This window comes from Propithecus coquereli, unplaced genomic scaffold, assembly GCF_000956105.1.
Source record: "Propithecus coquereli isolate 6110/MARCELLA unplaced genomic scaffold, Pcoq_1.0 Scaffold181, whole genome shotgun sequence".
NCBI classification, from domain to species: domain Eukaryota; kingdom Metazoa; phylum Chordata; class Mammalia; order Primates; family Indriidae; genus Propithecus; species Propithecus coquereli.
The window spans coordinates 2,022,992-2,046,629 of NW_012142857.1; the positions used below are offsets into that span (position 1 = coordinate 2,022,992).

The 23,638-nt window shown below is 39.9% G+C and overlaps 1 protein-coding gene across 1 annotated transcript in view; it reads right to left on the bottom strand.

The window, feature by feature from the left end:
- The window catches only part of EPG5 (ectopic P-granules autophagy protein 5 homolog (C. elegans)), a 109,502-nt gene that overhangs the window by 60,025 nt on the left and 25,839 nt on the right, over window positions 1-23,638 (bottom strand). The window contains 11 exon segments of the mRNA XM_012642631.1: window positions 832-942; window positions 1,339-1,536; window positions 1,765-1,909; window positions 2,994-3,134; window positions 7,058-7,317; window positions 7,970-8,089; window positions 8,966-9,130; window positions 12,033-12,173; window positions 13,855-14,009; window positions 17,366-17,523; window positions 21,698-21,853. Of these exon segments, the coding sequence (XP_012498085.1) occupies window positions 832-942; window positions 1,339-1,536; window positions 1,765-1,909; window positions 2,994-3,134; window positions 7,058-7,317; window positions 7,970-8,089; window positions 8,966-9,130; window positions 12,033-12,173; window positions 13,855-14,009; window positions 17,366-17,523; window positions 21,698-21,853 (1,750 nt within the window).

Here is a 23,638-nt window from a genome sequence, read left to right on the forward strand (position 1 = left end):
CAAAATGTGAAGCGAGCAGCAGCGAGGACTGAGTCGGGTGAAGTGCTATATCAGAGAAGGCGCTTTGGAGAGATGGGAGGGAATAGTATGCCAGTAAGAGAACCAGCAAGGCAGAGGCAAAGAGAGGAAAAACCAGAGATATTTCCAGGTAACAGCAATGAGTTTGCTCCAGCTCAATCACAAAGAGCAGGAAAGTAAGACTGAGAGGAGGTGAAAAAATACCACTACTAACTTGAGTGATGAAACAGATAGAATTTTACAAACAGTCTGAGAAGTGGTAACAATATGATAAAAATAATGCTGCTTCTGCTAATGATGACAGTAATAACAATGGCAAATGCTTAGTGAGCACTGGTTATGTGCTAGGCACTGTTCTAAGTACTTTCCATATAGGTGCAATCATTATTCCCACTGACAACTGAGGAAACTGAGGACAGAGAGGTAAGCAAGCTACCCAAGCCACAGAGCTATTGGATGGCAAAACCGCAACTAAAGCCCAGGCCCTCTGACTCCAGCGCCTACTCTGAACCTCTCTGTCATGCTGCTGGGCAGGCTCTGCAGTCAGGCCGACTGGAGACTGATCAAGAGCGGTCTGATCCTGAGCCAGCCCTTACCTCCAGTAAACCTCAGTGAGCGCCTCTGTAAAACAGGGCTGCCAATAGTACAAGCTCAGCAGAGGGCTTCTATGAAGATTAATGAAAAAGCATATTTATAAAGTTAAGTGCTAAATAAATGTGAGTTATTTTAGACTATTAGTAATTTATTAGAGAGAATAGTAACAAGATTAAAATTCGCAAAGATAACAAATGGTCCTGTCAGTAAGTTTCCTACCTGAGTGGGCGTGGCCAAGCCCTCCACAAAGGAAGGCGTGATGTTGCCCGCCATGATCCAGCTCACCAAAGAAGAGAGCAGACTCCGGTCACAGTGGTAACCCAGTGCGTTCTACAGCAGGGAGAAGACATGGAGCACAGAGAGGAGGCTTTAAAAATCTTACCAATGACCTTTTCAAGAGTATCAACAACTGTCTTACTACAATGAAAGAATCTAATAAGACACAGATTTCAAGAATGAGTCCACTAGCAGCCATAGTTCCAGGTAGCACATTATAGCCAAATGTAACGAGCAGGGCTCTTCCCGGGTGTCCTCTCCTTTGACTTCCCTGGGATCTGCACTAGTTGACTATAATTATTCAGATTACAGATTAGACACCATTAAGGCAAAGCTTTAAAAAGGCAGTGGCCACAGAGGAATACTGAGAACTGTGCTTTGGGGGAACATTTTTAGAAAGCTACTATCTAGCCAATGAATGAAAGATAAATTCTCTAACAGGTTTTTTACCTTGTGCTGCTGGTAGAGTAGTTTCTGCACACAGTCTTCCTGCATCAGCTGAAAAGCTGTTTTACACAAGTGGTCCATGAGGAAGAGGATAGGTTGCTCTCGGTACCAAAGACGTTGGCTTATGAGAGCCTGAACCCAGAACTCCAACACGGCAACAGGGCCCACCTCGTTGGGCTGAGTGCTTACAGATATGTGCGCCTGCGAAGAAAAGGTTCAGGTGATGTGAAAGGTAATAACCAGCCTTCCATTTTTAAAACCCCAACCAAACAATATCTACCTCCACTACGAAGCCCAAATCTGTTGACCTTGGCCAAAAGCACTGAGCCAAGTGATCTGAATTAACCAAATCATAACTGTGTTAACACTAGAGGTTTTTGGTTGGGACGACAGGCAAGGGTCTATTTAGAGGCTGGGAGGGGCTCTGACCTGGATCATGCTATTAAGAAGCTTCACGTTGTCCCCATGGCTAGCTCCCGTCAGATGTTGCGCCACCTTGTGGGTAACCTGCTGCGTGACACCCTGAGGTACGCCACTGTCCAAGTGTAGGAACAGGAGGAGGTGAGACAAAAACCTGCCAAGCGCACAGGATGACACACTTTACCTTCCCGTCAGGAGTCAACAGAATTTCCAGCAGCTATTTACTTATGAGGAAACAGAAAAATATTAAACTGGTCCCAGTTTTAGACCAAAGCACTGTTTAGGGATTCTAATAAGTCCTCAGAAATTTCAAAAAATGAAGTTTTCAAACTTAATGTGGATTAAAAGACACTCTATCTAGCTGAAGCCTAACAAACAGATCTAAGATACACAAACACATGCAAGTTCAAGAGCATTAGAGGAAAAACACCCAAAAGCACCACTATCCCCTCTACGCTCCCACCTCTGCTAATAAAAACAGCGATGTTTTCCAAATCATTCAATTCCCAAGCTTGCCTAGTGCCCAGGGTGCTAATTTTAAAAATAAATAAATAAAATAAAATAAAAAGGTTCCTGGACCCTAGCCCATTTCCAAAGTAAAAACTCCAGGAGAGGAGCCTGGGAATCTATATTTAGTAAGCTCTTTTGGGTGACTCTCGTCATTAGCAAGCATGAGACACACAGTAAGAAAATCGTTACGTTCCCCGTGTCCTTGTATGTACCTGTCCCCCACCATGCAGGGTTCCTCCACATCGGGCCACGCCTCCCTTCCACCACTCTTCGAGAGGCCCCAGCCAGATGCTCACCTCCCCACTTCCTGGACAGGTAGTTCTCTTCCCACCTTCGTATGTACCTGTCTGCAACACTGCACTATGCACACTGGGCAACTAAAAACAACGTGCTTTGCTATTGTTACAATGGCAAAGCCATTGCTGCTCAACGTCAGCAGCACCATTTCCAGAATATCACAAAAACATCTGCTCTTTTAAATACTAACATGCTATAATTAGCAATCCACAGTTAAATGAGAAGGAAAAGATCTTTCATGATCATAAAAATAGAATCATTATTAGAATCACAGTTCATCAACCTGCACTCTAAAATGGGGTGAAAAGTTTTCTGCCCCATAAAAAATACACTATTGAAGTATCATTCCCTTTATTTTACTTTAGAAACCAGAAGACATAGTCATTTGTACTCTCTAGGCTGTTTCTAAAGAATGGATGGAACATACTTACTGCTCGTTCTTTAGAAGATAATACTGGCAAGGGTAGAACAAAGGTAGGATCTTATCCAGGACATGGACCACTGTTCTCAAGTGCCTCGACTGGACCAGAATTCCCAACAGTGAGATGCCTTCTGCACAGAACTTCTCGATGCTACAGAGGAAGAAAAATGCAATGAGCATACAAGGTAGCCGGTTCATAAAATTACATTCATCCAATGAGCAATCATCAGCCTACAATACCTGGATTATCTCAGGTTTCCAACATATTTCTTATACCCAATCTTCACACAGAAATACTAGAACCAGAACTCTGAGGTTACAAAAGAACTTAAAAGTTCATCTATATTTTCATTTTGTAAATGAGGAAGGTGAAGTATCATGCCCAAATTCACATAATTTCCTACGGTAGGTTCAAAAGGAAAACCCAGGTTTGCAAATTTCTAATCCAGAGCGCTACCATTACCACATTTTGTTTCTCAAAACCGAGCTTCTGAGAGCCATGGGGTCTCTTCTTGTCTGGATATTCACACAAGGTATTACAGTAAAGAGAAGATTCAAAAGTGAGCCCAATCTAATCTGTATCCCTTTTCCGAAATGGTTGAGACCAAAAGTGTTTCGAATTTCGATCTTTAATCCAAAAACCCAAAATCCAAAATGCTCCAATGAACATTTCCTTTGAGCATCAGGTGGGTGTACAAAAAAGTTTCAGATTTTGGAGCATTTTGAATTTTGGATTTTCAGATCAAGGATACTTAACCTGTATAAATTGCAAAATTCTTCTAAAACCAATTTGGCATAAAAATTTTCTTATTCTTTGACTCACTTCAGAGAATCTATCCTTAAGAAATAATCCTAAATATGGAAAAAAATATAAAAAATGATCCATGCAAAGATGGACTTTTCAGACTTATTTATAAAACTCAGGCAGAAAATGATTTAAGTAAATTTTAGAAAAATCTATTCAATGGGAATTTTATTGCATCATTTATTAATACACATGATGACCAAGGGCAATGAGGAAAAATACTTCCACTATAATGATACTGGGGGGAAAAAAAAAACATAAAATCTTATACTCAAGATTACAACTACTAGTAAAGTTATTTATAGGGTGGAAAATACAGGGACAATGTCACAACAAAATGTTCATTGTATTGGAATGGTAGAAGTGAGTGGCTTTTTCTCCATTTTCCTAATTCTGCAGTTTGATTATACTGCTTTAATTCTAGAAGGAAAAATCATTTCAAAGAATAATAGTGCAAAGGTTATGCCACAAGGGAAGTATTTACAATATTAAAGTAAAAACAAAGGATATAAAATTATATATATATTATAACTTTAAAAAAGATCAAAGGAAAAAATACTGTATAAAAATAAACAGATAAAACAGCAATGTTTTTAGGGTGGGAAAGATTCTGACTACTATTCTCTGTACTGTCTGCAATGTTATAGTCGTGTATAATGTATATCCCTACCTGCTCCGTCCCCAACCCCAAGCCCATTCATAAGATTATTTTAAGCTACTCTAGTACAGCTACTTCCTAGATGACTACCGTGGAGTTTTACACTAGAAGTCAGCCCTGAAGAGAAACACTTATTCTCACCTTCACTCCCATTAAGCATTCAGTAATCAACACTAACCAAATATTTATGCAGTAACAGTGAATAAACATAGTAACATAGCAGTAACAGTGAATAAAGAGCTATAGCCCAGAATCGATATAAGAAATCAGAAAAATCATGAAACACTTAAGTTCAGATAACTGCACTCCAAGAATCCATACGCCAGACACTGTTCTAAGTGTGTTCCAACTGATTTAAGCTTCATAAATTAAGTGCAATATTATTATTATTCCCATTTTAGAGATGAGGGACCTAAGGTACGGGACACTGTTAACGACAGTAGAGCTACTGGAAACAACATAAAGAGTGTTTTTGTAAGGGCCTTTATCAGTTCCTTTTCTAGATCAATTCTACCCTCTCTTACTTACTTAGCTTTCAAATTTGTCCATAATTTGGCCCTACCAACCACCTGATCACCTCCATTCTCCAACACGGATCAGATGACAGGCTTCAGTCTGGAGTGTTTCCTCATCACTCCCTTCCTCTCGCCCCACCCACTCAGACAACTGACGCTCCTTCCCACATTCATTCGACATACCAGCATTTGTTGAAAACCTACTAAGTACAAGTTTTGGAGATGCACAGATGAACAAGACAACACCCCCACCTCCACAGAGCAAACAGTCCATGAGGAGAGAGATGGACCACGATTATATTACAATACAAAACAGTGAGTGTGTGGTTCAGAATGCACAGGTGCTGCAAGTGGCAGGAGATGGCCCTTGAGCTGAATCTTCGATAAACTCTTGGGCACTAAGTAGCTGAGGAAGGAATGTATCATCACTCTGCTCCTTAGCCTCAGGTGTTGTCCTATTAATAATTCGTTTTGTGTTGCTATAAAGGAATACTCAAGACTGGGTAATTTTTAAAGAAAAAAGGTTTATTTGGCTCACACTTGTGCTGCCTGGAAGGAAGACTGGGCATCTGGTGAAAGCCTGTTGCTGCTTCCACTCATGGTGGAAGGCAAACAGGGACAGGCACGTGCAGAGATCACACAGTCAGAAAGGAAGCAATGGGAGGGAGGTGCCAGGCTCTTTTCAATAACCAGCTCTCACAGGAACTACTAGAGTGAACTCACTCATTACTACGAGGACAGCACTAAGCCATTTATGAGGAATCTGCCCCCATAACCCAAACACCCCTCACTAGGCCCTACCTCCATCACTGGGGATCCAATTTCAACACGAGGTTTGGGGAGACAAACGTCCTAACTATAGCAAATGTCTTCTCTAAATTAAGATTCCTTCCTAAAAGTCAGCTCCCCAATGAAAGTATCCTGGCCCTACTGATCTCTCCTTCTTTTAAATTCTTTCTGCTCAGATTCTAAGTGGTTCTCAATCCAGGCTATACATTAGAGACATCTAGAGAATTGGTCCCCAGCCCAATTAGGTAAGGATTCTGACTCCCTTCCCTGCACTAGGATATTTTTAAAGGTTCCAAAAGTGATTTTAAACAGCAGCAAGAATTGAGAATCACTGTTCTCTACATATCATTCAGCCTGTGCTTATACTCTATACTATTGCCAATCGTTTTATGCCTACATCTCCACTAAGCTATCAACAACCGGAGGTCAACTATCTAATAAATCTGTATCTCTCCTCCTTCCTAGCACAAGACTGAACACTACAGCTGATAGGACAATTGGTATCTCACTGAAATTATACATAATTAGGAACAAGATGTTGAAATGGTGCTAAAAATGCACGACAGTAAGTCTGAAACACAAGAACCAGAAAGCACAGGTCAAAGAGGCTTTAGCAAATGGACTGGCTAGAAAAAAATTAATGCTTTAAAGAAAAGGATTTTTAACCCAACTAAGAATTCATTCATGCATTCAATTATTTACTGCACCAGATACAGTCTTCATTGTTAGGGATAAAATGGTAACACAAGACAAATACCATCCCTGGGTATTAACCTCATGTAAGTTATATGTAACTAGATCCCTGAGAAAATTAAACAGATAACTTCAATACACTGTGATAAATGCTCCGGTGGAAGACATGCAGATAGCTATGGGCTCATACCAAACAGGCATGTGACCTGATCAGGCATTTCATTCTCCTAGACAGGCCAAGACCTTTAGTCAAGGAGCTTGAGTTGGGCTGCCACTGCTTTTTAAAAAAATTCACTACAAGTGATCAATTATTTTTATTTGATCATTAATCTTGAGGAAGAGAGTACGAATCTACTGCTGACATGAACATTCCACTCTGAGTGACAGGTATAACCCCCTTCATAATGACATAAGGTGACTTGCTGGTACAAATTTGTCGTATGTGAATTTGGGCAGCATTTCCCCTTGATAAGCTACTAATCAAGGCTTATTAACGGCCCTAATATCACTCAATAGGTTTGATGGAGGCCAGAACTTGGGATGTGAAAGATGAGATTCTAGAACTACCATCTATAAGGTTCAGCAACCCTAGAGGTTCAGCCCAAACACTGTACCTGTGGCCCACAGCTGTCATAGATAAGGCTAGATAACAGCCAATGGGCATGCCCGCTTTCACAGCCTTCAAGAGAGGATGAAACGTGGGTGACTCTGTCATGTCAGGCACAGTGCTGGAGAAGGGAACAGCCGGACAACTCTGCTGTATTCCATAATCGTTTTTGTGCAGTTTTAACCTCAAGATCAAATTCCAGGCCCACTGGTTAAATGAGGTCTCAGGTGTCTCTCCATATCGAACAATGCTGGCCAAATATGAAACCTAAAACAATTATTTATTTTAAGCCACATTAGTTACACACAAATTAAATCAGTAAGCTCATCCACCCATTTCCTTTTGTGATCAACAATGCCCTTGAAAGAAAGGATCACACTACACACTGGTCTTCAATAGATGTTTGCTACACTGCATTAAAGCAATTTCTCACTCACAATGACCATTTGCTAGTCACTTTGTTAACCTGATCTTAGCTCAAATAAAAGAAAAGTGATATAAGAGTTGATACTCAACGAATGGTGTGCTAGGAAGTAAGCTGAACAATTAGGGTAAGGGGTCTCATATATAGCATCTGCCAGCTCTGGTGGTGTAAAAACTCCTGCCATGGCCAATTTCAAACTACTAACAGCTTAACAACCTGGGTTGCAAAGTTCCTGAAAATTTAACAGTTAGTTCTCCCAAGCCAGTACAAGCGAGCTCTAGCATACCAGTGTAGCTCAACCCAAATTCTATTGACATTAAAATGGTTATATAAAGGTTACCTCTTAAATAAAAATCTTTATCAAATCATAGAAGTTAATTTTTATATCTTAAATTTCCAGAAATGTTCTTAGGGTATCTAAGAGTCCATACTTTATCTGCCCAGGCCATTTATAAATAAAGATTTATGTTCTCAATGCAGAAGAGAAGGAAATACCTGCTTCATACTTTCAGAAAGAAGCCCAGCATATGGCTTCTGTGCAAGGTACTTCTGGTAACCTTCAAGAACCATTAAAGCCACTTCAGCATGGACTGCTTGATCCAGATGCAAGGTACCCTTTTAGAAAGAAAAATAATCACACACATACCACCTTGGGTTTCTTGTTCATGAATTAAGTCTACATTCCCTTTTCTTGTTCTACCATTATTAAAATAAATAAGATACTGAGCAACACAAGTAAAATATTTCCCCTGAATCTGAAGGTGCCTATCAAATTTCCCACCCTATTTCCTTTACAGCCTGAAGAAATACATTCCTTCACTCTCTCAGGAAGATGGCTTTCCCAACTCTAACAAAGGAATGAGGAGACGCTCATGCAGCTCTCTAGCAAACCCTTAATCATAAACTATTATTCATAACAACTACACCAAGTACTTAACGTATGCTAAGAATTGTCCTAAATGTTTTGTGTCCTAATTTGTTGAATCCTTACAACAACCCTATGAGGTATATCTATTAATATCAAATTACAAATGAGCCACTGAGGCCCAGAGAGTTTGGGAAACGTGCACAGGGTCACACAGCCAGGAGGGGACAGAGCTGGGATCAGAACCCAGGCAGGCTGGCTCAGAGCTCAGTCTCTTAACCAAGGCCCAGTATTTCAGAAGACAACTCTGGCAGGACAAATTACAGGAGGAATGGGGACTGGAGACAATTAGGAGGAACTACATTAACTAGCCAGAGATAAAATAACAGATACAAGCAATCTAAGGAAAAGGAGAAGAATTTTCAATATGGAACAATTTATCTTCATTTAGTGGTGGCTCACTCTGCAAAACAGAATTAAAGAGAAGATCCCAAACTCTGACACAGCTAAAAGAATTTGCAGACCTTGCAAATGATACTTAGAAATGTTAATGTTTTGAGAAAACACTTCTTTGAAACCCATGCATGTAGAACCTCCAGTCTCTAAGGAATGGTTTTAACACATACCTGTTCAGCAAATCCCCAATTCAGTCCTTCTAGAATAACACAGGCCAGTTTATTCTTCACCACTGTTAGGTTGTAATTCAATAACCAATCCCGAATCACAGCTATCTCGGAGGCAGAAGGTCGCCAAAGATACAAAGGCAGTTCTTTAAACAAGTATAGAGAAACCTTATTAAAAAGAAAACGATAATCATTAAAATCAAGACTTAGGGACAATCTTATATTACAATACTAGATTATAAAACTGCTTGCAAAAATTTTTCTCCAAAAGGAAATGGGTTTGATTTTTAGATAAGTGAAATGGAAATCACAGATAACCAAATCAAATGGGTATTAAAACTGATGCTATATCAGAAGCACATTTTGCAATCCTTTATAAAGACCAATCTTCTTTTTAATGTGTAAATTGATGTGCTTCAGTTTAGGTAAACCATCATAGTAAGATACAAATTTAAAGTTGTGATAAATCAGGGCACATTCACTTTACAAAAAAATTTAGCGCTTTAAATAATTATTTCTTCCGTGGCATTTAAGAGGATATTTCTATTGGCTCAAAGCAACCTGGGGGGGGACAGGGAGTAGATGGGGGCTATCATGGAAAAAGCCCTGGAGACATTAAAAGGTGTACAAGGGAATATTACAAACGACTCTATGCCAATACATTCAACTAGTTAGATGAAATGGGAAAATTTCTTTAAAACATAACTTGCCAAAACTGACTAAAGAAAAAAAAAAATCTGAATAGTCCCGTATCTTTAAAGAAATTCAATCTGGGCCAGGCGCGGTGGCTCATGCCTGTAATCCTAGCTCTCTGGGAGGCCGAGGAGGGTGGATTGTTTGAGCTCAGGAGTTCGAAACCAGCCTGAGCAAGAGCAAGACCCCGTCTCTACTAAAAATAGAAAGAAATTAATCGGACAACTAAAAATATATAAAAAAAACTAGCCGGGCATGGTGGCGCATGCCTGTAGTCCCAGCTACTCGGGAGGCTGAGGCAGGAGGATCGCTTGAGCCCAGGAGTTTGAGGTTGCTGTGAGCTAGGCTAACGCCACGGCACTCTAGCCCGGGCAACACAGTGAGACTCCGTCTCAAAAAAAAAAAAAAAAAAAAGAAAAGAAATTCAATCTGTTATCAAAAGATTTTCCACAAAGAAAACTCCAGGCCCAGATGATTTCACTGGTAAATTCTATCAAATATTTAAAGAACAATTAATAGCAATCTTAAAAAAGAATTAATAGCAATCTTGCAAAAACTCTTTCAAAAAACAAGAAAGAGGAGGGAATGTTTCCCAACTCATGTTATAACATTAAAATAATACTAAAACTAAAACCTAATAAAGACATGACAAGACAATAAAATGATAGATCAATAACCCCTCGTGAATATATACGAAAATCGTCCGCAAAGTATTATCAAATTGAAACTAGAAATACCTCAGAAGGATAACATGATGATCAAGTGGTTTTTATTCCAGAAAGAAACAATGATGATTCAACATTTGAAAATCAGTTGATGTAATTTACCACATTTAACAGAATAAAGCAGAAAAATCGTAAGATCATCTCAATGGACACAGAAAAAAACACTTGAATACTCACTCATTAAAAAAAAAAAAAAAAAAAACCACCTCAGCAAACTGGAAATAGAAACTTCTCAGCCTAATATAGAGCATGAATGAAAAACCTACAGCTAACATTATACTTAACAGTGAATTTTTAAACCCTTTCCCCTATGATAGGGAATGAGGTAAGAAATGGCCATTCTCACCATTATACTTCTATTCACTATTATAATAAAGACCCTAAAGTCAATTCAATAAGGCAAGAAAGAAATAAGGCAAAAGAAATTAAAGGTATAAGGATTAGAAAGGAAAAATCCATTTAAGAATTCTTGTAAAAATTCTCAACAAAATAGGATTTAAATAGTATATTTTAAAATATATCTATGCTTTCACTGAAAGTCAAGAGATCACTAATCTTACTTGAAGAGGTTATAGGGAACACACATGGATTTCACTAACAGAAGTAGAAAGTGTCCTCTGACGTGAGCCAATTTTTAAAATTATAAAATAGGCCAAAAGGAAAATATGACATCAATTCGCAGGTTGTCATGAAATATACTTCTGAATTCTATACTTTGGGAACTCCCAAAAGGCTTTGTCCTTATCAGCACCGACCCTAATCCAGAGCAATCCCCTCTCAGGCTGGGCCTTTAGAATAGAAAGTTATCTTCACCTACACTCCAAGTATGTCAATGAAAGTTCAGAGCCCCCACCATAGCTCATTCCCAGACTCTGGGGCTAGAGACTGATTCCAGACGAGCCCAAGGTCATTGTGAAAATATTCAAAGCCATCATATTCATCTGAAGGCATGAGGGTTTGAACAAGTCCCTCCAAAAACCTCAGCAAGTTCACAGAGCACAATGGAACCTTATGTATAAACCAAGAGTAGAGGTGGAGGAGGCAGGAGGATGGCTTGAATCCAGGAGTTCAAGGTTGCTGTGAGATATGCTGACGCCACTGCACTCTACCCAGTGGCAAGAGAGTGAGACTCTGTCGCAAAAAAAAAAACTACATGAAGATTGCAAAAGGGATTGTGACAACTGACAGAAATAAACTACAACTACGTCTTGCTCAACTTAAATTACTATGTACTTTTAATTTTGCTGTTGACTGATTTTAAATAGGGCCTTCTTTCTTAGTCACAGTTGTTTCCTCTAAGTATGAAACATAAGAATTATGAAAGCCAAACAAATTGTGAAATAAAAATTGTTAATTAGCTACAGGCTGTAACAAAGCAAAAACCTGTTATTGGAGGAGTTTGGAAAGTCAACTTTGAGGAGATTTGACAGAAACAATCACAGTTCTTCATAAGCAGCAGCTAATCCCATGCTGGCGTGGTGAGTGGCACAGAGCCCAGCAACACAGTAAATGTTAGTTCCCTTCACTTCACTCTGTTGTGCCCTTGACAGACACAGTCATTCCCGACATCTGTCCTATTTTTGCCATTGTTCCATTCCTTCAGGATTTTTTTTCAAAAAAACAACAAAAACAAACAACATCAGTGCTCTTACCATTCCAACTTGGTCAATGGTCTCTTGAACTCTATCCAAAAGGACAGAAATTATCTCAGGGTGAACAGCTGTGATGGCCCCTAAAAGCTCTCGGCCGACCTTTGAAAAAGTCTCTCTGGTGGACAAGGTGACATAAGACACCTAAATGGGGGTGGGGGGAGATGGCACTTTAAATATCAATTAGCAACCAAAACAGATGTACGCAGTTTTTTCCAAGTAAAACAGAAAGAATCTCACATTGAGCCTCAGTTCACACCATGTTCAAAAAAATGTCAGAACTTCATACAGCAAACTGTTTACCTTGAGGCAAGAAGGTAAGGAGAGGAAGGGAATGGCAACTATTTATAACAGTGACTTTAAGTGTAGATCCAAAAAGTATATCCCAAAGTAGTCAGTAGCATAAAGCAGTCCCTTCAGTTTCAAAACTTGTCTAAGCTTGAGGAAATTACTAAAATGATGAAAATCAGAATGTATTTCATGGAAATGCCCATTCTCTCCCACAAAATAAGATCCCTAACTACAAGAGCTTCTAAAATACCAGTATTTACCAACTCCTTTTGAACGATTTCTTTCAAACTACAGGTTACAATCCATTAACGCCAATGTTCGGCATTTCTTAATACAATGGAATAGACAGAAAAATAACAGAATAAAACAGAATAGAAAATTTAAGGCTACATCACAGGAAGATTAGATACTGTTTCAATTACACACACACAAGGATCAGAATGTGATACAGAACCTAATTTTTACTGTGACTCCTGGTCAAAACACTGGAAACATTATTCAAGAGCACAAATACTACTGTAGCAATAATCTTGAGAATGTCATTTAATGAATGCGAAAATACGTCCCCCCAAGTTTTTCAGACCATGAAGACAATCTGAATTCCAATCCATCAAGGTCTTACCCTCACTATGGTTATGAAGTATCAGTATAGGAACAGCTAAATTGAGTATTTGATCTTGGAAAGAACTTTAGATCACCTAAGTCTGTTGTCATTCTCAAATTGGATTATTGGGGGAGGATAATGCAACTCAGAGAATCTTCTTCAAACATAATTTTACTTGAGTATAATTGAGAGTAGACATTTTGTGTGAAGATAAGCAGATAAACGTAAAATGTGCCTAAAGTGTAAAATGTGCATGATTTTTAAATATACATAAAACTCCAATGGAAGTTCTGGTAGCTGCTTTGAGCTAGTCCCCAGACACTGAGGGGTCCAAAGTTCACTCTGATCTACTGTTAGGGGTGGCTCAGTGAAAAGGTGAAGAAAGCAAGGATCTCACTCGGCCTGTTATTTGACAAATGAGGAAAATAAAGCCCAGGGTGGTAAATTATCTTTTCTGATGTTAGATGGGCAATTAATAGCAAAGTTAAAACAAAACTCAGGTCTTCTAACTCTAGGTTCAATATTCTTTCTACCACCTCATTTAAATTGGCTTGGAAGTCAGGTTTCCAGGTTCCTGGCAGGAGTGGAGATTGGGCTGGGGAGTGAGGGAAACAGACAATACAAAAGTCACATGTGTCAGGACAGACAGTACAGAATCTACAAGTGTCACACTGTGCTACATTGTCTCCTCCTCCCCAACATTCATGTATCAAACGTCAAAAGACACTAGTAGGAAATGGAAGGGCTATAATTCACATTTTCAATATTCCCTACAGCAAAATGATGTTCCTTGGATCCTCTATCTCATTCCATAAGTGCAGATAGTAGCACAATCAGCCACATTTTTTAAAAAGCAATCCCAAAAGAACCAACATATGGACAAGCCAGAAGAAAACATTTTTTAGTTGATATAAAACTTCATATTCTAACCTCGTATATCTCCAGAACAATAATTTTTATGAAGTCCTCATCCATGTCTGTTCTTCTGGCCTGAGCCATCTGAGCAAAGGTAGTCAGAAGGCAAATCTCTTCAGAGCTATTCATGGAAGAAAGACACTTCTCAAAGTTCACAAAATGTTCTGGGTCTGCAAGTTTATGTAAGAAAATTAAAGTGGGGAAAGAATAAATGTTAACCTATGAATATATTTTAATCACTCTTCCAGAGAGAAAGAAGATATAAAATTAAGAGATGTTTAGAAATATTTAAACATACAAAAGGGCTTTGTTCCAAAATGGATTTCCACAGGCATCAGGAAAAAGGCTGGACCAGACAGCCTCTGAAATTCCAACAGATTTTAAATAAAATGTACTCTCAGAGGAGACAGTTAACATCTAAGCCTCGGTTTTCCCCTGTCCCAAAAGGTTACTTAATTAGAAGATTAAATGATGTGTCACTGGTGAAGTGCTTTGCAAACTGCAAGGCACTGCTACCATCACTAGGAGAGCCACCTGCAAAGGCGGTACTGCCAATGTCAAGGGCACACCTGAAGCTACTCAGTAAACTGTCAGCCAGATGAATGAAGACCCTACTAATGAAAACCACAAAGACTAGCAAAGTCTTCAGCACAAACATGGCATTCCAAACAAAAGAGATTTGCTTATAATGAAAAACTGAGGGCAGAAAAATAGTTATGACCATGACTGAAATACTAACGAATGTAATAAACATTGTATGTGTGATACGTGTTGCCTATTTCTCTGAAGATGCCGTGTAAGCAATATTACACTTTGTCACTAGGAGGCAGTATTCATAAAGAATTGTGCAATACAGGACAGAAAACTAGACGTTGGAAAGGCAAAGTTTTAGAAGGAAGGGGGGAAAAAGCCTACGTGAAAAATACAACCCCAATGGAACTTTTCCCAGTAAGAAGGCAACAAGCCAATAATTCTTTTCACGTTTACACATTTGAGAAATCAAAGATAGTTTACCAAATTTCATGCATTTTCAAAACAACTCTATGTATGGGGCACTCACCAAACCAATTTTCATTTCCCATCCCCAAACTGGGTTTATAATGGAAATTATCATACAGAGCATCCCCAGAATAATAAAAATCAGAATTCTCATGCTAATTGACAATGTTTAACCTTCATGTCAAGGGAAAGGCCCTACATTTTAAAGGATTCTGTAAAAAGAACAATGAAAAAGAGAAATAACTTTCTAATTAGCTTTTAAAACATTAACTTGAAAAACAAACAAGATAAACACATTTCTATTTATCATTAAATTTATAATTACACTCTACTAGTAGTCAGAAGATTGATCCTACTAGACACAAACAAAAGAAGCCAAATTAAAGCAGGCCGATTATTAGCAATCACTGCTGAGAAATCTGCTAGTTAGGTAATGTTAAAATTGGTTAAAATTTGTTCTTTGGAAACTGTGGTTTTAGGATCACTGTGTCCCCATTATCACAGATAAATAAAAACCGGATACAAAGAAAAAGAACTTCTGGCATTTGTTAAATATAGAACGTTAGGAAAGTAAAATAAAAAGTCTTATTCTTCCACAAACAGTAAAAATCAAGCCTCCCAACAAAATCGAGTACACAAAAGATTAAGCAAATGAGAAGACAAAAAATTAGCAAGTTTGAGGAGGACTAAATATTGCAAAGACCTGACTCTCAAGGTTAGAACCTGTTAAGGCAGATGAAACTTCTCTACCTTGCCACAGTAACTCCTGGGCCAGGTGACATAGGTCTTAAGAGAGATTAAAAAAAAAAAAAAAAAAAATGCTCTGGGTGCCTGGAGTCCAGAGAGAAAACTTCCAGCAGCAAGATCCAAAGCTCCAGGGTGAAGCAAGGCTGGTACTACCTCTTCAGGTCTGGAACATCCACTCCAGAGCTGATCTGTTTGTTGACAGCGACATCTGCCACAGGTGCTAACAAGGAGCCTGGCAGACAGTAAGCACTGGATGAAAGGGGATGACACTACAAAGGAGACATACCCAAGACCAAACTGTGCAAGTGAGAGCTGGTAACCATCCTTGGCACTTCCAGAGGCAATGTTTATTTTCTGTGTTAACTATTTCACCTATAGAATTAGCTGCCAGGGAACACACAATGGGCTGGGAGGTGCTCTCACCTAACTCACTCGGAAGCCCAGGTCTAGCTATGGCACAGTCTAATGGAAGCACCTCCCCCAGAATAGTGGAGAAGCATTTTACAAAACAGAACAATGTAAAGGGGTCCAGAGCTACCACTAAAAAGACAAAAAAGAAAAACAGAAAGAGACGAAAGTGGATTCATGTAGAACACAAAAAAAGAGAAAAAAACAGAAACAGAAAAATGAAGACATCAATAATCGAGAGAAAAAAAAGAAATAAAGAAGAAAAACATAAATCATGAATATCTGAAGAAACTACCTTGCAAATAGTAGAGACTCAATAATTTTTAAAGTTTTTTTTGAAGTTTATTGTTTTCTTTTAAATGATAAAGACATTTAAAAATTTGGAAAACAGGCCAGGCACGGTGGCTCACAACTGTAATCCTAGCACTCTGGGAGGCCGAGGCGGGCAAATCGTTTGAGCTCAGGAGTTCGAGACCAGCCTGAGCAAGAGCGAGACCCCGTCTCTACTAAACATAGAAAGAAATTGGCCAAACAACTACAAATAGAAAAAATTAGCCGGGCATGGTGGTGCGTGCCTGTAGTCCCAGCTACCTTGGAGGCTGAAGCAGGAGGATCGCTTGAGCCCAGGAGTTTGAGGTTGCTGTGAGCTAGGCTAACGCCACGGCACTGTAGCCCAGGCAAGAGAGTGAGACTCTGTCTCAGAAAAAAAAAAAAAAATTTGGAAAACAGAATTAGCTTTTGGTATTTTTTAAAATCCTGTTAGTATTTTGGTTTCTTTTCTACTAAATTTTTTTTAAATGTATACTGTAATTCTTAAAAATCATTATATGTCTAATTAAATAGCCTCATGTTTTTCATTTTTAACATTATCATTTTGTTATAAATAAATACCCTGGAATTTAGTGGTGGTATGACAATAAAACCTACCAGGTTTTCACCAACATTAATTTTTTAAAGTATACCTGTCTAGTTCATAAAATAATACAACTTTAAAAAAAACAGCAATAGAAGGTATTAGTAGAACAACCAGGCACAAAATCTTAATAAATTTCTAGACAATTAATATGCATTTGTTAATAGGACTGTAAACTAGAATAATTTCACATACACATGTAAAAAGTACTTTCTAAAAATCAAAATACTGTATTTATTGATACCGTTTACGACTAATCAAATTTGGATTTCAGATATGCCAGTTGCTATCTAATAAATCAAAACAACAAATCAATCTCTCAAACTTCAAAATCATTACGCTTGAGTACAGAGTAAAATATTTTCTCCTGGTCCTTCTAAAAGTAAAAATGACACAAGGAAGAGAGAAGCCCACAAAGGTAGGGAGAGCTGGACTCTGCCCACTCGGGCGGGGCTGTACCTTGGAGCTGCTGCTTGCACTGCGCAGGCTGGAGGATGGAGCAAAGCTGCTGCAGGTTCCCGATTTCCACCTGGTGCATGAGGTAGAAAAGCTTCCACAGCATGTGGACCGACAGCGTCCCAAAGGGCATTTCGGACATAAACAGCCAAATGCCAAGTCTGCAATTTTTAAAAAGAGCAGGAATGATTTTATTTATTAGTCAGCTTCACCACACTAAGAAAGTACACAAACCTTCAGCTCTCACAGAAAAAAAGATTGTTAAATTGCACTATCAAAATTTGCACGTTTTGGGTCATAAACACCTCAAGGATAGGTAGCACCCAGTGACTCCTCAGTGATCACTGAGGTTCACACTCTTCAGCCCTATATTCAAAGGCTTCCACAATGCACCTCTGGTCTGTATTTCCAACCAGAGCCTTCTTTGCATAGAGAATATTCTTGCATTCCAACAAGCCTGAAGAGAATCTCCTGCACCTCCAGGCCAATGTCTCTCCATGTGTAAAGCCCTCCTCTGATTTCTTCCTTGGCACTATTACAGAACTCCATCCACACCTGACTTTGGCAGTATCAAACCTTCCATTTGTGGTTCCCACACTGCAGTAGCAAAAAAATCACCTGGCAACTTTGTGGAAAATGTAGATTCCCCAGCCCCACCAACAGAGACTCTGATTTTGTAGGTCACAGCTGGGGCCCAAGAATTTGCACCTTGTACAGACACCGGCGGTGACTCAGACTCAAGTGATTCTTAAACCATGCTGTGAGAAACACCTCGAGCTACTGTAATTGACGTAAACCTATTAGCCTACCATTAATTGGAGACCAGATCTTGTTCATCTTTATATAAACAAATTTGTAACTAGAGCCTTGTAGTTTAATTATCCGCTACCTAAACCAGTATCTCAAAAGCAATCAGCACTCTATAGATGCTTATTAACACAGACTGTCACATTAGAAAAAAAATTTTTCCTTGGAGCCACGGTGTTTTATTACTAAAACAGAATAAAAACTTTGAAAACAAAACAATTCTTTCTAATTTAATGAAAAATTTGCTGTTTTTTATTGTTTCTGTACGTGAGTTATATGCAACTTGAAAAATAGTTCTCGCAGCTCCCAAGGTAAAGAGACATGTGAGTTACATATGCCTCACGAGGCCCCAAGCTCAAAACTAGGGTGAGTTAAATACAACATGGTAGTTAATGTGCTAGAAAAAAATTGTGGCTGGGCGTGTTGGCTCACACCTGTGATCCTAGCACTCTGGGAGGCTGAGGTGGGTGGATCGCTCAAGGTCAGGAGTTCGAGACCAGCCTGAGCAAGAGCAAGACCCCATCTCTACTAAAAATAGAAAGAAACTATCTGGACAACTAAAAAAATATATATATAGGAAAAAAAAATTAGCCGGGCATGGTGGCGCATGCCTGTAGTCCCAGCTACTCGGGAGGCTGAGGCAGGAGGATCACTTGAGCCCAGGAGTTTGAGGTTGCTGTGAGCTACGCTGACACCATGGCACTCTAGCCCAGGCAACAGAGCCAGACTCTGTCTCGAAAAAAAAAGAAAAAAATTGTATGTGAACTCTTTCACAAGTTTTTAAAAATCTTTAAAAAAAAAAAACAACAACAAGGAAGCACTCAAAATTGTTGCTATATTTGGGGCACAACTACAAATTGACCAATTACAAATAAACCAAACTTATTAAAAGAAAAAGAAAAAAGAAAGAAATAGTGAATACCTAATCCACACCTAAGAACTTAGGCAGATGACTAGTAGCCCAAACCCACATTGACTTGAACTCTGGAAAAGCCAGCTAGACTCCTGAGCATGAGGTGAAGAAACTTCTCTAAGTTCAGGAGGGCCAGGCTTCTGTCTTATTAATGAATTATCCCAATATCTCACATGGGACCTGATGCTGTTTTATAACTCCAAAACAATGAAGGGGAATTGCAGAAGCCTTAAAAGTAATGTCATAAAACAAGGTATATTTCAAAATTCCCTACATGGAAGATGTTAAGGTCTATGGGAAATAACCTGCTCTCAGCTTCTGTCAGTATGCTTAAGCAAAGAATAAACGGAGAAAGGGGGAGGAGGATACGTTTCACACAGCCGCAAGTGTCAACAAGATAAAGTAACCGCTAGCCCAGAGGGCCGGAATGCCCTGGAGCACTGAAACGCCCAGCGGTGCCTCATGTACCCAGATAACAGGGAGTAGAATGTACTCTGACTTAAAACAAAATGTTAAATGTATTTTTGACCAAGATTAATAATGATTAATGCTGATCTAGGCTTCTGTAACCCTGCTTGCACAGATAGATGACTTTACAGGATGTGGTTTTTGCCTTTAAAAGAGCCTGTCTCTCCTGGCTCGGGGCTGCTCTCTGTGCTGCTGCCTCTCAGCGGTGCAGAGGGTGGTCGCTGGCCAGCTAATAAAGACTCACAATTTGGCTCAATTCGGTCTCTCAGTGGTCACTTCTCGCACTCCGTACCATAACAGAAGACATGCAGGAAACCTGCCTTAGGTTTTTGCTGTCTTTTGGTTTTGTTTTGTTTTAGGTTGAGGGGATAGCTACTGTCTGAAATTTCCACTGAGCGTTAAATAAATTTAAATTTCATGGCTTTAAATATTTGGTTCTCCTAGAATTTATTTCCTAAAATAAATTATGCTCAAGAACAATAGCTCTCAACATTTTAAAATGTAAAACCATTATCTCTGTAAGTGACCAGAATGAAAGCTTTGCCACTCGGCTAAGCAAGCACGAGTGACAGGAGATCAGAGATGGAGCCTCTTGCCAAGCACCACACCGGCTTCAGTGGGCAGGTGCGACTGCACTGACTCCCTGGCACCACCCTGCACAGGATTTGGTGCATCTCATGAGACCACCAAATGTATACTATACATGTAACAAAAGTCATCTGAAGATGAATTTCTAGGCCCAAGTTCTATTTATGTTAGACCCATGCTTTCTGAGTGCCTAAAAGTGGTTAATGCTTAGCCAAGATCTTTCTCTAAGTCTCTAAGTTATTCTGTTCTACATCTGAAACCACACAAGAATCCCCACTATTTACATTTGAAAAGTCCTTTATGATTTAAAAATGACTTCCACACATGACCACAATTCACTCTGGTAATATATCCATGAGGTCAATGGGATAGTCATTGTCATCATCTCCATTTTATAAATGAAGAAAGCGAGACCATAAATATTAAGGGACTTCCCAGGGTAATAATAGTAAACGGCAGATCAGGACACAAATTCAATATATGACACCCATAAATCAGGGACTGAGGCTAAGAGTCACATAGCAAAAGGGAGTATAGACAGCTGGCTCAAGAGCAGGTGAAGTAGGGGAGGGCTAGCAGTTCATGAGTTGAGCTAGGTGGGGTTGGAAGCCAGCCCCCACCTGCTAGTGGAGGGTGCAATCCTGTGGCAGAACCTGTTTGGCCCGAGACAAGGGAAAGCAGCACGGGGTGCACAGCCGTGCCCCTGCCTATGCCTCAAACGTACCTGAGGATGCAGCACAGACAGCATGATCAGAAGACATGATTTACACAGCCAAGACAGGGGACCGAGACCCAGGACATTCCTAGACCTAAAATCCTTGCAGTGAGACAACCTGAGCAATAAAGTCAGCAAATCATTTGCACCACATGCTGAGCGCCTACTGTGCCTCACTGTAGGCACTGCAGTTGGGTGTGTAATAGAATTCATCCTGTTTTCCCCTGCTCAAGGCTGCCCCAAAAGTTCAGGGGTGGCAAAAAACTGAGACATCAAAACTGACTTTTTTTTTTTTTTTTTGAGACAGCGTCTCACTCTGTTCCCCAGGCTAGAGTGCCGTGGCTTCAGCCTAGCTCACAGCAACCTCAGACTCCTGGGCTCAAGCAATCCTTCTGCCTCAGCCTCCCGAGTAGCTGGGACTATAGGCATACACCACCATGCCCGGCTAATTTTTTCTATATATATATTTTTAGTTGTCCAGATCATTTCTTTCTGTTTTTAGTAGAGACAGGGTCTCACTCTTGCTCAGGCTGGTCCCGAACTCCTGACCTTGAGCAATCCACCCACCTCGGCCTCCCAGAGTGCTAGGATTACAGGCATGAGCCACCGCGCCCGGCCAAAACTGACTTATTTTAAGACAGAAAGAAACCTGAGAGAGAGATCATTTCCATCAACAGGGGGTGCCCTATAGATAAGGAAACTAAGGCCCACAGATTTGCCCTAGAAAAGAAATAGATAAAATACAATAAGACATTATTATAAGAGATCTACTTCAGAAGACTTTCACTTCAATCTTTCTTACCAGTCAAGGAGTTACTTCTCACCAAATATCACCATGTCTTACCTTTTGGATTTTAGCACATGTAGGACAGCCCTCAAAAACAGCTCATCGAATTCCACCTGTAGTTTCTCCGTGGAGTAGGGCTGCAGGGCCAATCCTGAGCCTCGGTTATGACTCACATACTGTGCCCAGTGGTCGCTTACATAGCCAAGGGTCATCCTGAGCATGAGGAAGGACAATATAGTACTTTTCATTAACTCACTCAATATCACCACCTTTATGTTACATTTGAAGCATTAACTTATTCAACACATTTATTGAGCACCTACTATCTTCCAGGTTCTAAAAGCAATACAATGGGAAAAATTTAAAAATTCTACCTTTATGAAGTCTACATTTAGTGAAGGGCAAACAGACAATAATCAAAATAAGGTAAAATATACAGTCTGTCACACGGTTGTAAGTGAAATTGAGAAAAAGCAGGAAAGGAATAAAGTATGTCTGGGGATGGAAGGGTAAGCAGGGGTAAGGAGATTGGCTGGGAGCAGGAGAAGCCTCAGCAAACAGGGACATTAAAGTCTGGAAGATGGTGAGGAGTTAGTCACAAGAATATCTATGGCAAGAGTGTTCACACAGAAGAAACTGTCAGTGCGAAGGCTCCAAGAGACGTCAGGTATGTTTGAGGAAGAGCACAGAAGCCAGTGCACTAAAGCGGAGTAAGGGAGAGGGAGATTGGCTGGAGCCATAATCAGAAAGGTGTCAGGAAACCAGATCGTGGAGAGCCCTGCAGGCCACCGTGAGAACTTGGGCTTCCACTCTGAGTGAGATGGGGAGCACAGTAGGTTCTTGAGCAGAGAGTGACATGGGCTGACTCGTGATTCACAGGGACACTCGCTGTTGTGAGACTATACTGAAGCCGGGAGTCGGGGCTGGGCAAGGTCAGAAGCAGGGAGGTAAGTCAACAGGTTATGAATGAACTCAGGTGGAGGCAGTGAAGGTGGTGGGAAGAGGCTGGATTCTGGAAAGAGCATGCTTCGTTGATCCAAAAGGACGCACGTCTTTCACACTAACGACTCTGCAATTAGAATGTACACTAATAGTGATGACATGATGTTATAATTTGGAAACAGTTTTTCTGTTTTAGTGGCACATAGAATTTATCTTTAGAATTAGTGGCATCTTGGATTTGATGAAAGATGGTATTGTGAACATAGAGAATGATAGAATTTGCGGTTAGACTGGATGTGGGGTGTAAAAGAAAGAAAAGCCCAGGGATGCCAGCAGGTGTTTTGCCCTGAGCAACTGAAACAGGAAAGAGTCGCCACTACTAAAACTGCAAGTGGGAGAAGCAGTTTGGGAGGTGAGGAAAACAAGTTCACTTTGGGAGCATTAAATTACGACATTCGGGAGTCATCCACCTGGAGGTGCTGAGTTGGTAGTTGAATATACAAGTTTATGAGAGGTATGGGCTAGAAATAAAACTGTGAGAATAACAGTATTTAGATATTTAAAGATATAAGAATGGATGGCATCCCAAGAAGCAAGTGTGGAGAGCACAAAACATTCTACGACAAAGACATCTGCACCCAAATGTTTAAGGCAGCACAATTCACTATTGCAAGGATATGGAAACAACCCAAGTGCCCGTCAATCCATGAGTGGATTATTAAAATTTGGTATATGTTTACAATGGAATATTACTCAATCATAAGAAACGACAGTAATCTAGAACCTCTTATACTTTCCTGGATTAAACTTAAGCCCATTATCCAAAGTGAGGCACCACAAGAGCAGAAGAACGGGATCCACTTGTACTCACCATCAAATTGGTACTAACTGATCAACACTAGGGTGATCACATGGCAGAAATACTCTCCAGGGATTAGGGGGATTGGCGGCAGAGGGGGTAAATCCGCAACTAAAGGACACGGGGAGCACTGTAGGGGGGAAGGGCATGCCTTTAACCCACACTTGGGTGAGGCAAAGACATAAAGTGTAACCATA